At 36.3% G+C, this 14,157-nt stretch overlaps 2 protein-coding genes across 2 annotated transcripts in view; both read left to right on the top strand.

Moving 5' to 3' along the window:
* LOC581033 (fibrillin-2) overlaps nucleotides 1–7,573 on the top strand; it is a 66,672-nt gene extending 59,099 nt beyond the window's left edge. Inside the window, exons 79-90 of the mRNA XM_030984908.1 lie at nucleotides 225–409; nucleotides 795–969; nucleotides 1,422–1,538; nucleotides 2,174–2,284; nucleotides 2,568–2,687; nucleotides 2,980–3,096; nucleotides 3,539–3,649; nucleotides 4,174–4,284; nucleotides 4,666–4,785; nucleotides 5,288–5,401; nucleotides 6,208–6,321; nucleotides 7,075–7,573. Coding sequence (XP_030840768.1) covers nucleotides 225–409; nucleotides 795–969; nucleotides 1,422–1,538; nucleotides 2,174–2,284; nucleotides 2,568–2,687; nucleotides 2,980–3,096; nucleotides 3,539–3,649; nucleotides 4,174–4,284; nucleotides 4,666–4,785; nucleotides 5,288–5,401; nucleotides 6,208–6,321; nucleotides 7,075–7,244 — 1,565 coding nt within the window. The 3' untranslated portion in view covers nucleotides 7,245–7,573. The remainder of the gene's footprint in view (nucleotides 1–224; nucleotides 410–794; nucleotides 970–1,421; nucleotides 1,539–2,173; nucleotides 2,285–2,567; nucleotides 2,688–2,979; nucleotides 3,097–3,538; nucleotides 3,650–4,173; nucleotides 4,285–4,665; nucleotides 4,786–5,287; nucleotides 5,402–6,207; nucleotides 6,322–7,074) is intronic.
* Nucleotides 7,574–10,761: 3,188 nt separating this feature from the next.
* LOC100892218 (polycomb group protein Pc) overlaps nucleotides 10,762–14,157 on the top strand; it is a 33,949-nt gene continuing 30,553 nt past the window's right edge. The window contains exon 1 of the mRNA XM_011675148.2: nucleotides 10,762–11,580. Coding sequence (XP_011673450.2) covers nucleotides 11,497–11,580 — 84 coding nt within the window. The 5' untranslated portion in view covers nucleotides 10,762–11,496. The remainder of the gene's footprint in view (nucleotides 11,581–14,157) is intronic.

Genomic DNA, 14,157 nt, shown 5'->3' with positions numbered 1-14,157 from the left:
TTTTTCCTTTTGTTTGACGTGAAAAACACGTTATCAAGTAATCCAGGAAACTTCCTGGGATAAGATTATTAAGTCATCAAAATTCATGCTATCAGTTGGTTACTTCAGCTTGATTCAATTTTAGGAAGCAGACGCCATTGATTCTCTCTCTCTCTCTTTCTCCCTCTCTCTCTCTCTCGTTCTCCCTCTCTCGCTCTCTCTCTTTCTCTCTCTTCGTGTTTCAGCCGTTGGATGTAGTGCTAACTTCAGCTTACTAGCTGATGATGAGGTTGAACTGACGTCACCAAACTATCCAGATAATTACCCGGATGATTTGCAATGTCTTTGGTCTTTCACTATGCCATCTGGGAGGCGAATCAGAGTCGTGTTTGGTAACTTCACTACCGAAGCCAACTATGATTATCTTCAGGTTAGTAGTTTTGCTTGCTTTAGATTTCTTGGAGGAAAACAAAAATAGAAAGTGAATTAATTTCTTTAAGCTGAAAGTGTAAAATGTTATAATAAATTGTATTCCTAAATGAAAAATATAGCAAACGTTGCTATCATTACATTTCTGTATATAGACGATATTGGCTATAATAATTAATTTAAAAAACAATCCAAAATAATCCTAATCTGACAAATTTCTATCTATCACGTATATTTGGACGTGGTCAGAGAACGATCTCAAAGGAAATTAAAATCGTAATTCACTATTCCGATGTTCTGATCTTCAACATTTTCCCGGAAATATTGTATTATAAATAATGTAAGGTATTAAACTGCTTGAATTAAAAAATGAATACCTTTTCTAGATTGGCAACGGACTTGATCCTACAGACACTAGTTCAAGGGTCATCTACCATTCAGGAGCATCGCAACCAAGCAACTTCATATCTTCTGGCAACACGTTGTGGGTGTGGTTTACAACAGATGAGAGCAAGACTTATCAAGGGTTTTCAGTTGAAATCAAAGATAATAGTATACCAGGTTAGCAGTCATTCACATATTGAAAAACATGTATCTAGTACAACTACCCTCAAGCAGGGCCGTCATTAGGAGGGGTTCGTGTGTGACACACCCTTCAAGATTTGTTGCCATCAAGTTTTAATTTGTATAGGCTATCGAAAATTCTGTGGGGGGGGGGGTCTGAATATTTAAAAAATGGAAGAAGTGCCAGCTAATGATCTTGTGATGCCTTTGCCCATTATAGTATTCCCCCGTTCTTCTACCTTTCCAGACAACTTGAAGAATTATGCTCAAAAACCACCCACGACAACGCATCCACTTTTCTACCCACCCCTTTGATAGATGAGACACTTTTTTTGTACTAGGTTGGTAATTGTGCTAGTTGTTGCCTGGCAGGTGTTTTTAGATTTGAATCAACGAAAAGAAAATTTTCCATTGAATATCGTCTTTCTCTTTCAAATGTCTATCTCCAGTGATTCCCCCATGCTCAAGTAACCCATGTTTGAATGGAGGTACATGTGCGGATACCATAGAGAGTTATGTATGCATCTGTACTTTCAACTGGGCTGGACTCCATTGCCAAAACGAAGGTTGGTCAATCTATGGAATATACATTTCCAGCTTCTCTTCTTTCTATGACATGTTACGTCCTATTTGATGACCCTCATAATTGAGCATTAATAGAAAAAAGGCTTGTTAAGACATCCTCCTGTCTGTGACAGGTACGAGATGAATGTTTGCTATTGTATGGGAGCTTAATGGAATAATACAGATAATTATAGAATTAATATTGACAGTATGAATGTAATTGATATACCAGCATCTTGTAACTAACATCCACCTGCAGGCTCCCAAAGGTTTTGAGGACTTGAAAGAGCTTGACGGCAGCAGAGTAGATTGGCTTTCAACTAGCCTTTCCGTATGACTGTTTTACGAAGGTGGGCAACCACACGAACAAACGAACAAGCATGTATATATATATATATATATATATATATACACAGAATATTTGCAGTTTTTACTGCTGGCAAATCACATTTTTAAGTCTGAAGACACATATCCCCCTATTTTCTGAAATATGATGAACATGATTCCATTACAAATTACCCTCTGGTAGGGTTGCAAAATCGGTTCTGAACTATAATTTACGATCTGATTTGTCATGTATTTGACATCTTTGATTTCCTTTTCATTTGAACTCGAAACCTCTTTCCTTTCTTTTCAGTATCTTGTAATCCCAGCCCATGTTTGAACGGAGGAACATGCAATCCGTTAGCTGATGGGAGTATCAGATGCTTATGCCCGAGCGGCTTCCTGGGGGATAGGTGTGAAACGGGTCAGTAAACAGTTCCATCTTGGTTATCATTTTTTACATTAAACTATTGCATTTGTTACTACCATGACTTTACTGACATACCCATTGCGATTAGTTAGGGCAATTTTACTGAAAACTGAATAAATGGTAAGAGTGCAAAAGTGTGGAGTTAAAGCTAGAAGATCATTGTCTGATTATAAGCCAATTGTATTTTTTACACAAAGTCTTAATCCGTCCGGCTGTTAGTAGGCTCAAGGTGATCTTGAGATGTACTTTATTTTCTCCATGTATACTTTGATTCCAGCTATATCTGAGACATGTACGAATGACCCGTGTTTCAATGGAGGTACCTGTACACAAGACACACCCTCTTCCATATTGTGTATGTGTTCACAAGGCTTCACTGGTCAGTTATGCCAGTCAGGTAAGGAAAAAAGTGCCCTCCTAAATTTACATTATGAAAATGTTTACATTATTTTTTTTTAAAAGTTTTTGTTTCCTGTTGTCTCTTTCTTTGTGTCCAAAAAATGGCTTCCAAGTGACATCATAATTATAATTTTATTTTATTTTTGTCCGGCCCTTCTAGTTCAATTTATGATTTATAGCAATTAAATGTTAATATTGAAAGAGATTTTGTTTAACGTGTTATCCTACATCATGTTTATCAAGGTAGTCATTTCACTTTCTTAATCAACAAATGTCATCTTGACTTTTAGATGTGGACGAATGCCTGTCGCTGCCTTGCATCAACAAAGGTACATGTATCAACGGAGTGAACCAGTTTTACTGCAGCTGTCCCGATGCCTACTCTGGGGTCACGTGTGAAATTCAAGGTCAGAATTACAATCAGAAAATGATTCATTAGAGAGAAAGAGAGAGTTCATGAAACAAGGTTTGAACATTTTCAGTGACGATATGTGAACTGCGATATTGGCCCACGTGGAGAAAACATACCATTTGTTGAGAATGTTAACATCCCGCAGTAAATTACCTCTAGGCATTAGATTTATGGTTTCACGCCAGAAGTTATTGTCCTTCTTGCTCTCAGCATATAATGATAAAACCTATTAATTTTTTTTACTAGCTCAACCTAGCAATGTGTATTGCTTGGCATAATACATCCGGATTCATCAAAAGTAGTTTTTCAAAATAATAGTGATAGTTAAATTGATCAGGGTGTCAATTTGCAAAATAATAAAATTGTATCTTCAATTTAAATCACCACTATTTTCACAATTTGCTTGTAAATACTATTATATTTTTGATGTATTTCAGTACTATGTGAACAAAACCATTGTTTGAATGATGGTCAATGTATTCCTCTACCTGATGGTAACGACACCTGTCAATGTACAGAGGCATGGACTGGAAGCATATGCGATCAAGGTTTGTTCTTATGTAATAGCTCATTCTTGATTGGTAAGGTTGTAGCAATGGGATGAAATTGTGTTTCACTTTGTTATAGCGTGAAACGATTTGAAACCTTGAAGGCGATAGTATGATGAAACGGGATTATTGTTAAAGCTGCAATATATCATCATCATCATCATCATACGAGGAGAAGTTGATGCTGTAATCCTCTGTCACTTCTATATAACATTAAGAAAACATTTAGAAGAAACTATTTCTTGCAAGTGCACTTCGACAAAATCAGTATTTGATTGGAATCTGTTTTTATTACTGTACGAAATCAATATATTGTTAAATCTCGAGAATGGCAACTGAGCAAAAATTTGAGATTATTGCGTTGTTTTGACAATTTTTAAAAATCTGTTAGACCTGTGATAAGTATTCAGAATTCAAGCCTTGAAAGCATCGAATTTTAAGATAATCATGAAACAGCTTGGAATGATAAGCTTTACCTTGAGCACGTTATAAATTGACATTTGCATGTATTTCATCCGGTCTAGATGTGGACGAATGTCTGACCATGCCATGTGTAGCAGGTACGTGTGAGAATCATCTTGATGGATTCACATGTAAATGTGAAGACGGATTCACAGGACCGAGGTGTGATCTTGGTAAGTTCTAAGTTTAATGTATATTTGACTCACTCAAGAGCTAGCCACAGTGCTACGTTTTCCTCCACACTTCACTAGATCCTCAATGAGCGAGGAGTGTCGCCGCTGTTTATAAAGTGAACCGAAAGTTATACGCGTGACATCACATACATCACATTTTTTCTTTGGTGAATACAAAGTTCATCAGGATTTACGTCCCTGTTTTTGTTTTACATAACATCTAAATTCCCTTCATATGGGTGGTGTACATAATCTGGCTTCAATTGTCACATAATCCTCGCTCGATATCGAGATTACGAAATGTTTGAACCGACGATAAGAAAGTCAAAAAATTATCATCTAATTTGTCCATTTGGCGTCCTATCATTTTGTTAATTTCAGCCACTGGTGTTGGTTGTCTAGAGAGCCCATGTGGGTTTAATGGCATATGTAGCGACCTGGAAGATGGAGAGTTCCTTTGTACGTGTAACCCTGGATACATGGGAGAACGATGTGACATAAGTAAGTGTTCTTTGCATTGATTGAAATGGACACAAATGGAAATGAGCGAAGATATAAATATGTTTGAATGTTATGTGTGATTGTAGAAAACTATTCTGTTTGAAAGGTCAAGAGACTCCTGATAAATGATAAGAGGACAACGTTTCGCTGAATAACACCCCGGACAATTAACACTCAGGACAATCATTATGTAGGACAACAGGCTCCTAGGACAGTTAGCCCAACTTTTTCAGTAAAAAGTACTGTCCAGTTTTCAATCTTGGGTAATATCAACCGGTGTAAAATCTCTGTGAGGTTAGTTGTCCAAAGCAGTAGTAGTCACAGGGTATATGATGAGTTCTGGGAACGATGATGAATATATGGGATCATCAAGAAATGATAAATCATTGATTCTTTTCTGTTGATGGTTATTACATTAATATCTTCTAACATAAGGCTAAATATATCTTACCACGCTGATTAATCATGAATAATGTTTGTTTTTCTTTCTTCTATTGATCAGATATTGATGACTGTTCCAGTATTCCTTGTCGGAATGATGGTCGCTGTGTTGATCTAGTAAATGGTTACCAGTGTGTCTGTGTTGTAGGGTATACAGGGCCACAATGCTCATTAGGTAAGCAATTCAAACTCGACATTCCTTGCTTGTTATATTCGTATGTTCAACTGCTTCCTACACGCTAAGCTCATTATAATTTTTTTTTTTAAATCGTTATTGTGTTGCATTAGGTAAACCTTTCGAGAAGGTGACTTTTTTCATTCGCGTATATATGCTCCCCAAATTGGAAGCGAGCTTCAACAACAGTTTAACAGCCATACGTATATTGCATAATACTAACATGAATCCAAACGAAAGCGAAATTCACAATTACAAGCGCGATATACGAATTCAAAAAGAGAGATTGTATGTGTGTCCTAGTCCCTTTAACTCCCCCTTCTCTCTCTCTCTCTCTCTCTCTCTCTCTATCTCCCTCTATCTCTCTATCTCTCCATCTTCTCCCCCTCTCTATTCCCCTCTCTCCCACTCTCTCCCTCTTTCTCCAGATTTTGTTTTTCTTTTTTTATTTTCAACAAATGCATATTTCAATTAACTTAGTATTATCTTGTTTTTAAAGGCACATGTACATTTTAGTTTGATTCACCTTTCCTGTTTTAGATATCGGAAAAGAATTCCCAAATTTTCAGTAGCCTCCTGCTACTTTCTTTCCTTTCTTTCTCTCCCTAGATCTTGGTTTCGTTTTCTCTGTATAGCCTTTTAACCCTTCCATAGTTAACGTTTATCATTACATATTTACAGGAGCTGTTATTTTGTATTTCTTCACTGTTTAAATGCACTCAATAACTAAAAATCCGATTATATTCTAAGGTTAAGTTTTTTCAATACTATTGTAAATTTATAAAAAAATGTGATCCTCCTTTCAGATATTGATGAGTGTCTGAGCGAACCTTGTCTGAATGATGGTTTATGTGTGGAGGTGATCGGTAGATACATGTGCTTCTGTGGACCAGGCTTTAGTGGAGTAACCTGTGAGCTTCGTAAGTATTTATTCCACGTGCTTTCCCTTCCCAACCACACAACCAGTCTGTGTCTTTCCTACAGGACATGTGTTTTTATTAAATTTATTTCCTATTTTTATTTATTATTGATTCCCGTGGCTTTCTTGAATGTAAAGATCCTTTTCGTGTTTAGCCTACATGGTTTATTCACGAATTGTCAGTATATATGTTTCAAGTACAATACTGAAGAGGATTTTAAAGATTTAAAATGTCTCTTTTTCTGTAGTATGTTTAAAATATTCGGTTGGTTTCAAAGATCGACTTTTACTAGGACATCTTTATTTTCAGGAACATTACAAAATACAAAAATGTACTTACTGTATCAAAGAATATATAATGAAGCGGCGCATTAATTCAGTATTAGTTTGTATATTGTGAAACATTGTTGAGTATTCTTGTTTTTTAAAGTATCGATTTTAATAGTAAATTCATTTTTTTATTTTATTTGTTACGTTTTCTAAAGTGATTTGTACCAAAATACTTTGTTTAGCTGTTTAGGGGGTTAGGCTCGACTTAGCACATGTGCTATTATATGGCCCATTTTACCAACCAATAGTTTCTCTTCTTGTATAATGTAAAATCATTGTATTTAATGTACAGTATGTATTGCTGTGGGTAAATAAATCAAAATCAAATTTCAAGTCAGCGCTATGATCTTCGAAATAACTTTGAGTAGTTGTAAGGTCTACTCAGTCATTCTTATCTTTCGTTTCATCTCTTATTAATGCACAGTTCTACCAGAGGGAGGTCTTCAGGGGACAGGTGGAGGTTACGCCTTAGAACCTTGGTGGATTGGTGTCATAGTAACCCTCATCGTCCTCATCATCCTCTTCCTATCAGTCCTGTGCTGGAGCTACAGGAATCCTCTCAAACGTAAAGAGGCAAAACCCAGTTTTGAATAAACTCTCCCACCCAGTTTGCTTTATCAATATGTTATCTACATTAATTAGATTTCATCTGTGATCAAGGTAAACGAATAATTATAATTATGACAGGAATAAATGGATGGATTGTTAACGCATTTGGAGTTTATATGACTATAGTAAATATGTTATCGACTCATTTATGTTTTTGATTAAAACAATAATTGCTAAGATATGAAATTTCCGAATGATATTCTGCTTATTATATATGTCAATACTTTGAATGATAATGTATATACAGTCAAACCTGCTTTATTGACCACCTGTCTACAAAGACCACCTGTCTACAAAGGCCATATTTGTTGTTTCCCTTGAAAATGGTTTCTCATTGAAGCATGTACTAAAGGAACCTCTCTACAAAGACCACCTGTCTACAAAGGCCACTTGTTATGTTTCCTTTGGGTGGTCGCTATAGGTAGGTTTGACTGTAATTAGAAGTACTTTACGTTTAATGTTAAGTATATGACCTTAAAAAGGCATAAGAAATGTTGATCGTTGTCTATTGTGTGTAAATACCACCAGCGAATTGATATACATGCTTGAATGTCTCATGACACACATTATATTCACAATGGACTTAAATAGCTAGTAACCTTTATTATATACGGTAACACACAGGGAAGCCAATGTCTTTACTTACTTATGTAAGGTGTGTTCTACAGGGGTAACCTGGCTAGTCGTAAGGACCCTACTCATAACGTGGAACTTCTTATACGTGAAGGACCGCTATTCATAACGTGGAACTTCCTATACACGAAGGGTCGCTATTCATAATACGAGAAGAGGGTCACTATTCACCCTCTTCTCGTATTATGGATAGCGACCCTCATTTCGTATTATCAATAGTGGTCCTTACGAGTTATGACCCCCAATATTAATTATGAATAGCGCTCCTTCTTCATGTTTATGAATAGCGACCCTGATTTAGTATTATGAATAGCAACCCTTTCCTAAAATTATGAATAGCGACCCTTATCTTCGATTTTTGTGAAAAACGACATATTTTGAAATGTTGTCTGTATTATAGTCATGTTGTCTTTCCATTTTTCTAGTACAGTTGATTATTTCATTATACAAATTTGTCTTACTCTAAAAGATTGATGGTAATGGAGATGAATTACACATTTGTAGCGGTCTTCCCGTGATTTTCAACTATAGCCAATAAGTTATTGATGTCATTTTGTCAATGTTTTCCAATATTATTTGCGTAATGTAACAATAGGAGAGTATATATACCTAAAAAGTAATTCCAATTATTTAGTAATTTCTTCTCTCGATTTTTGTTTTATATCAAAGCATTCTATACAAAAGCATTCAATACAAAACTATACTTTACTCTATTTTTATTTGTTACAAATGAAATACAGTCTTTCCAAAATATTATGCAATAAATGCTCTTTTACATAAGAATCTTCATGTGTTCGTTTCTTACTTTATTTTTTAATTTTGACGACAGAAAATGGGATACATAGTTACCATCGCATATACAGATTGAGCCTCATTCACCAACGGATCTATATTATTAGGGAGTTGTGCCATTTTCTTGAGAAAAAACGAATGTTTTTATTGAGGATTATGTCCCTCAATCATGTTTACTTTAGCGCTTTCCAAATACGCAATCACAATGCAACTGCTATAAATTGGTAAAATCTAAATAAATCTGCAATTATATTTTATCGAATATGAATCCAATATGTGACGTGGGAGACTATCTTGAAAATACCTTTCCCGGCTCCAAAAATATTGTGTTATATGTTTCTCTGTATATTACTAGGCCTATAAATTAAAATGTAGATATCTTGAAGTGATATTTCGACTATTTTTACCAGTCATTCGGCATTTCAAAGTTGGAAGTTATTACCTGGTATAGTCAATCGTGTATGTGTTGTTAATAACTGCAAACGCCACCATACGGAACTTTGAGAAATGAAAAGGTCCGTATCAGATGAAACGACGATGTTTAAATGATGGTAAGACGACTGAGTAAAACTAAATTGAATCGTGTTTGAGGGAAGAATATGGGGGTTTAGGTTAAGAGACGAACTTAGATGTATAAAGAGCGACAGCAACTGGGAGAATTTTAGTAATGTATTTGGGTTTTTTTAAGGGGTTCCCGTCACGTTTGCATCTTTATTGAGAAAAGGTGGTATGATCTGTCAAAACTGTATTACTAGTACAATTCAACAATGTAAACTTGAAACTGACAAATGAACATACATAGCTTTTAGTTTTAGAGATGGGTGGGGGAAGGGAAAAACATACTCTCCATGTAGAAAGAGAGGGAGGGAGGGAGAGAGAGAGAGAGAGAGAGAGGGAGAGATAGATAGGGAGAGAGATAGAGATATATATATATATATATATATATATATATATATATGGCGGGAGTGAGTAAGAGAGAGAGAGAGAGAGAGAGAGAGAGAGAGAGAGAATGAGAGAGATTCATTTGTCGAATTGCTACTAGGCTCTTTCCATGTCATTAAAAAAAAATATTCGCATGATAAATACATGATATAAATGCACTCTAAAACCATTTCTTATGTATACACTAAAAAACAGTGCTTGAAGTTTGTAGATCCCCCTTATACTTTATTACTTCACTTTATTATGCACTTAATTTATATAGGGAGGTATAAGGCTAACATTGAAATGTGCCAGGGAGCAAAGAAACTGAGCTTTAGAAATTTGTCACAATTTAAACCCCCCAAAATACCATTTTTATACACTTTAGATTGCTAAATTTTGATGCATATGATCCATATTTTTCTGTCAGAACTTTTCATCCTCTTCTCTTTCACTCTTTTGCATTTCTTTGCACCCCTTCCAAGTGCCGCCTGAGGCCCGTGCCTCCGGTCCCCTAGACACACCTTTGCTCCTGAATTTTCTTCTCCTCCTCGTCATCCATTTCCTTTTCTTTTTTCTGCTTCTTCTTGTCTTTCTTATTTTTTTTTTCATTTTCTTCTTCTTCTTTTTCTTTTTGTATTTTTCTTCTTCTTCTTCTTCTTCTTCTTCTTCTTCTTCTTCTTCTTCTTCTTCTTCTTCTTCATCTCCATCTACTTCTTCTCTTTCTTGTTTTCCTTCGTCTTTTTTTTAAACCTAAAAGAGTGATTAAAAACGGCCTCTTCGAAAGGCTGATTTACAAATGCAAAGTGAATTAAATCATACAACTAATTCACTCATAACCAGTTTCCCTCTGGAAAATGCCAGAAACGTTTACACGTCACTTCCATTTACGTAATTATAATGTCTCATTGTAGAAGATGCAGCAATTTGCTTGACCATTGCTTGACCACTGTGCCTGCTTATAATTTCTGAGTCACTTTTTCCAACGTGTTTTATTGCACAAGTCGAGTGCAAGAACACAACACACGCGCGCTACGGTAGCATGCTACGCTGAACACACAGCTCGCACAGTGACGTCACGGAGGGGAGGCGTGCGCGCCGTACCATAATGAGTTGCTAAGGTATTAATGACGTCATGTGCTCATCACTAAGCATTCTCGTTCACAAACCAATGGGATGGCGAGATCGAGCCATGTCTGTGTATTTTGGGCGGTCCGTACTGGTTCGAGGCGGTGAATGATTTTTTTTATTTCTGCTTTACCTTATGTTTTGGTGCCTCAGTATTTTTTTCCTTCCTCGGAGTCGCAAGCATATCCAGTGGATGCTTTTTTTATCGGTGCAATTTGAATGCAAGTCGTTTGCATTTGTAAACACGCGACTTGCGATTTTCATGTGGCGGTCTCCATGTGTGTATCGAGGCAGATCATAACGTGCCTCGATAGATGCTGTAGCAGCAGAGATATATAAACATCTCGGGATAGTGAATTGACATGCTGGTATTGATGGATGCGATTAGTGGATGCGATTAATTCACTTTAGCTTAGAGAGAGATCTAAGGCGGTGGAGAAGAGAACAATCATTCTAATCGATATCGAGAGAAACCGCAGCTTACAAAACATCGTCTGCAGGCTGTGCTGGCCATGCATGCAGAGCAACGTGGATTTTAGAACCATATTATCTTGAGCATCTCCAGACGGATGTTTACACTTTACCTGGTGAAAAGAAGGATTGAGCCATCCATATTGACCTTCACATCAGGATTATTCTTCAAGATTTCTGGCATCTTGAATTGACGTCAAGAGCAGGCTGGTTCAGTATCGAAGAAACGAAATCACTTGACGGTCGAGTTCTGAGTCTTTTCGTTTGGTGATTGCCAGGAATATTGTTCAATATGTTGAATGAGAAGGAAATTAAAACAGTTTTCGGGAAGGAGGTTTATATGGCGGATTCTATATTGAAGCGCAGATGGAGAAAGGTGAGCTAGCTCAGTTGAATCTAAATCTTATCCTTAATTATAGGGTATTTTCGCAATTCATGTCTTTACTATTATACTCTACACGTATGTAAGTCTTGGTCTTGGGAAACATTCAAATGCAGGTGTTTTTTCTCTCTTCATTCCTTTCCTAATGAAAATGTAAGCTTTTTGACAATGCTTTTGTGCTCTAGTCGAGGAGATGGGTTAGATGAAATATTATAATCAAATAATGGTAGATCAGTAGAAGGGAAACAATCGAATTGGTGGCGGAACTACCTTTCATGAATCTAAATATTTTCACATTCCACCACCCTCCCCCCCCCCCCCTCATTCTAGGCCTTAAAAGGAAGGGAATGAAAGAAGGGAGCAACGTAGGCAGAAAGAAAGACAGACAGACAGAGAAGAGAGCATAAGTTATCTTAGAGTTGCGTTATAGAGCGTAAAAGATTTAGCTTCTCCATCATTTGCTTGTATGAAATAGAAAATATAAAAGGGGAATAGTGAAGGAGAAGAGGAGGAATCGGTGAGGAAAAGATGATGGTAATCAATATGAGAAGGGGAAGGAAGAAATTGATAATGAAGAGCAGAGAAATGATATAAACATCAAATGTTTTGAAAAGCTGCATGGAAGTGAACACACTTTCTTCTTTTCTCGGGATATCGAATTCATGCATATACCCCTCGATGAAGTATCATGCATGCACGAGTAAATAAAACTTCTACCAATGTTGCGACATACATAAGAAAGTTACGTTGCCACAGCCTTCCCGTAATATCGATTCTACTCAGATGGGCGAATGTCAATAACATGATGTAAACACAGAACAAAATTACGACAGATGGTGGAAGTTTTACCATTTCATCTTTTTCTTGAACGTTACTCAAAATGAGCATGCAAAGGTAAGTAGAGTGATATGTAGTTAGCTTATCCCAATTGTCACACCATGCCCCAAAGGGTATTGATGAAAAGGTTAGTTGTCTATTAATTACGAGTGTGGCCTTGCATGATAGATAATGCATAGAGGGACGCATCGATCGAACAATAGTTATGCAACCAATAGCAACTACTATTGTGCGAGATATGAAAATGCTTATGGTAACCATCAGAGGGTGCATAATCTTGTTCCCTGGGTAACCAGATGATGAAGATCAGAGAATCCAGTCCAGTGTAAGGTGGTGGGTGGATTATTATCCTCTACGAAAACAAAACTGAGAGAGAAAATTAGTATATAAAAAGTGGGGGAGGTATTCACATATTTGTTCATGAAAATAGTTATATGGACCTAGCTTTCTCCGTGACACCTGTTCTTTGAGTATTCCCACTCGCTCTCTGCGCCATTGTAGCTAAGAATGTATTAATCTGTCTGTGAAGTACCTCTTTATCTTACTATATGCTTTACTAGATATTCATATATGTACTTTCGATTGAGCTAATTCATTTTCTACATAGGTATGCCTACTCTTGAACACGACCTTCTAATTAATTTTGTCCTACCTCTTCCAAATCCAAATGTTTCCATTTCCATTTTCCCAAGTAATTTGTGTAATAATTTCCCACTTGTTTTCAATTTACATATTCCCTATACCATGCTTTCAACTAAAATAATTGCACAACGTTAAACATGAACGAATTTGATTCTTTTCAAAACACTTGACGAGCTGTTATTTTTCCTTATTCCATCCTTCCTGTAAAACATCGCGTTGACATGTATCATTTTCAATATTTTAAAGGTAAGGTTCAGCATGCAGTTAATTCAAGAAGACTTTATAGGTAGCAGATTATTAGATAAATGCAAAGTAGCTTGAAATGGATCTAAAACGGGTCTACAAAATCATAAACAGCAGTTATTTTCAATCAGCGTTAAATAATCACAGAGACGTAATAACCGAAAAAGAACTAACTACATATTTATAGCAGAAAAAAAAAGTACCCACGCACACTTCGCCTCTGGGTCTTGCCTTTCAAATTAAGCAGTTTATCTCAATTGAAATGTAAACAAATTAAGTTATATTTCAATTTGAATGAAAACTATGCTTGTAATACTAGAAACATAAACTACACTTGATATTGAGCTCACTTCTAATTCTGTTGGAGTCCTCAAAATCACATAACCCCTATTTGATTTTCAAGATGGTGGCTAGTATGACCCAGGAAAAATTCCAGGTTTTTGTGTCTGAAAGAGATGTCTCGGTAAAATGTTTGATATCATTCGAGTGACTATGTGTCAGCCTACTGTTTAAATGGTCTGTTATGGTTTTATTGACACTGGGTGTATATCCCTGTTACTATCAGACCGTCGCACAGTGAGGGTATTGTCATCGGGCTCATGTTTGCTAGAAGAACCAAACCTATTTATAGATATTAGAAATCGAACGCGGAGCTGGCGATCGTTGAGTGTCCTCTTTTTCCATGGAAGAAACACAAGAGAAGAAGTACATCTTGATATGAGTTTCCTCTTCAAAATAGAGTGCTTGTGGACATGGTTAGATTATTGAGACATGAAAAAGAGATCGGAAAACAACCCTTCATGTGCAGTGCTATATTTGGTCATTTCAGTACATCAAATTTGACTGATT

Source organism: Strongylocentrotus purpuratus, unplaced genomic scaffold (genome assembly GCF_000002235.5).
Source record: "Strongylocentrotus purpuratus isolate Spur 01 unplaced genomic scaffold, Spur_5.0 spur5_scaffold_14, whole genome shotgun sequence".
Classification (NCBI taxonomy): Eukaryota; Metazoa; Echinodermata; class Echinoidea; order Camarodonta; family Strongylocentrotidae; genus Strongylocentrotus; species Strongylocentrotus purpuratus.
This window is presented reverse-complemented; position numbering and strand designations above follow the sequence as displayed.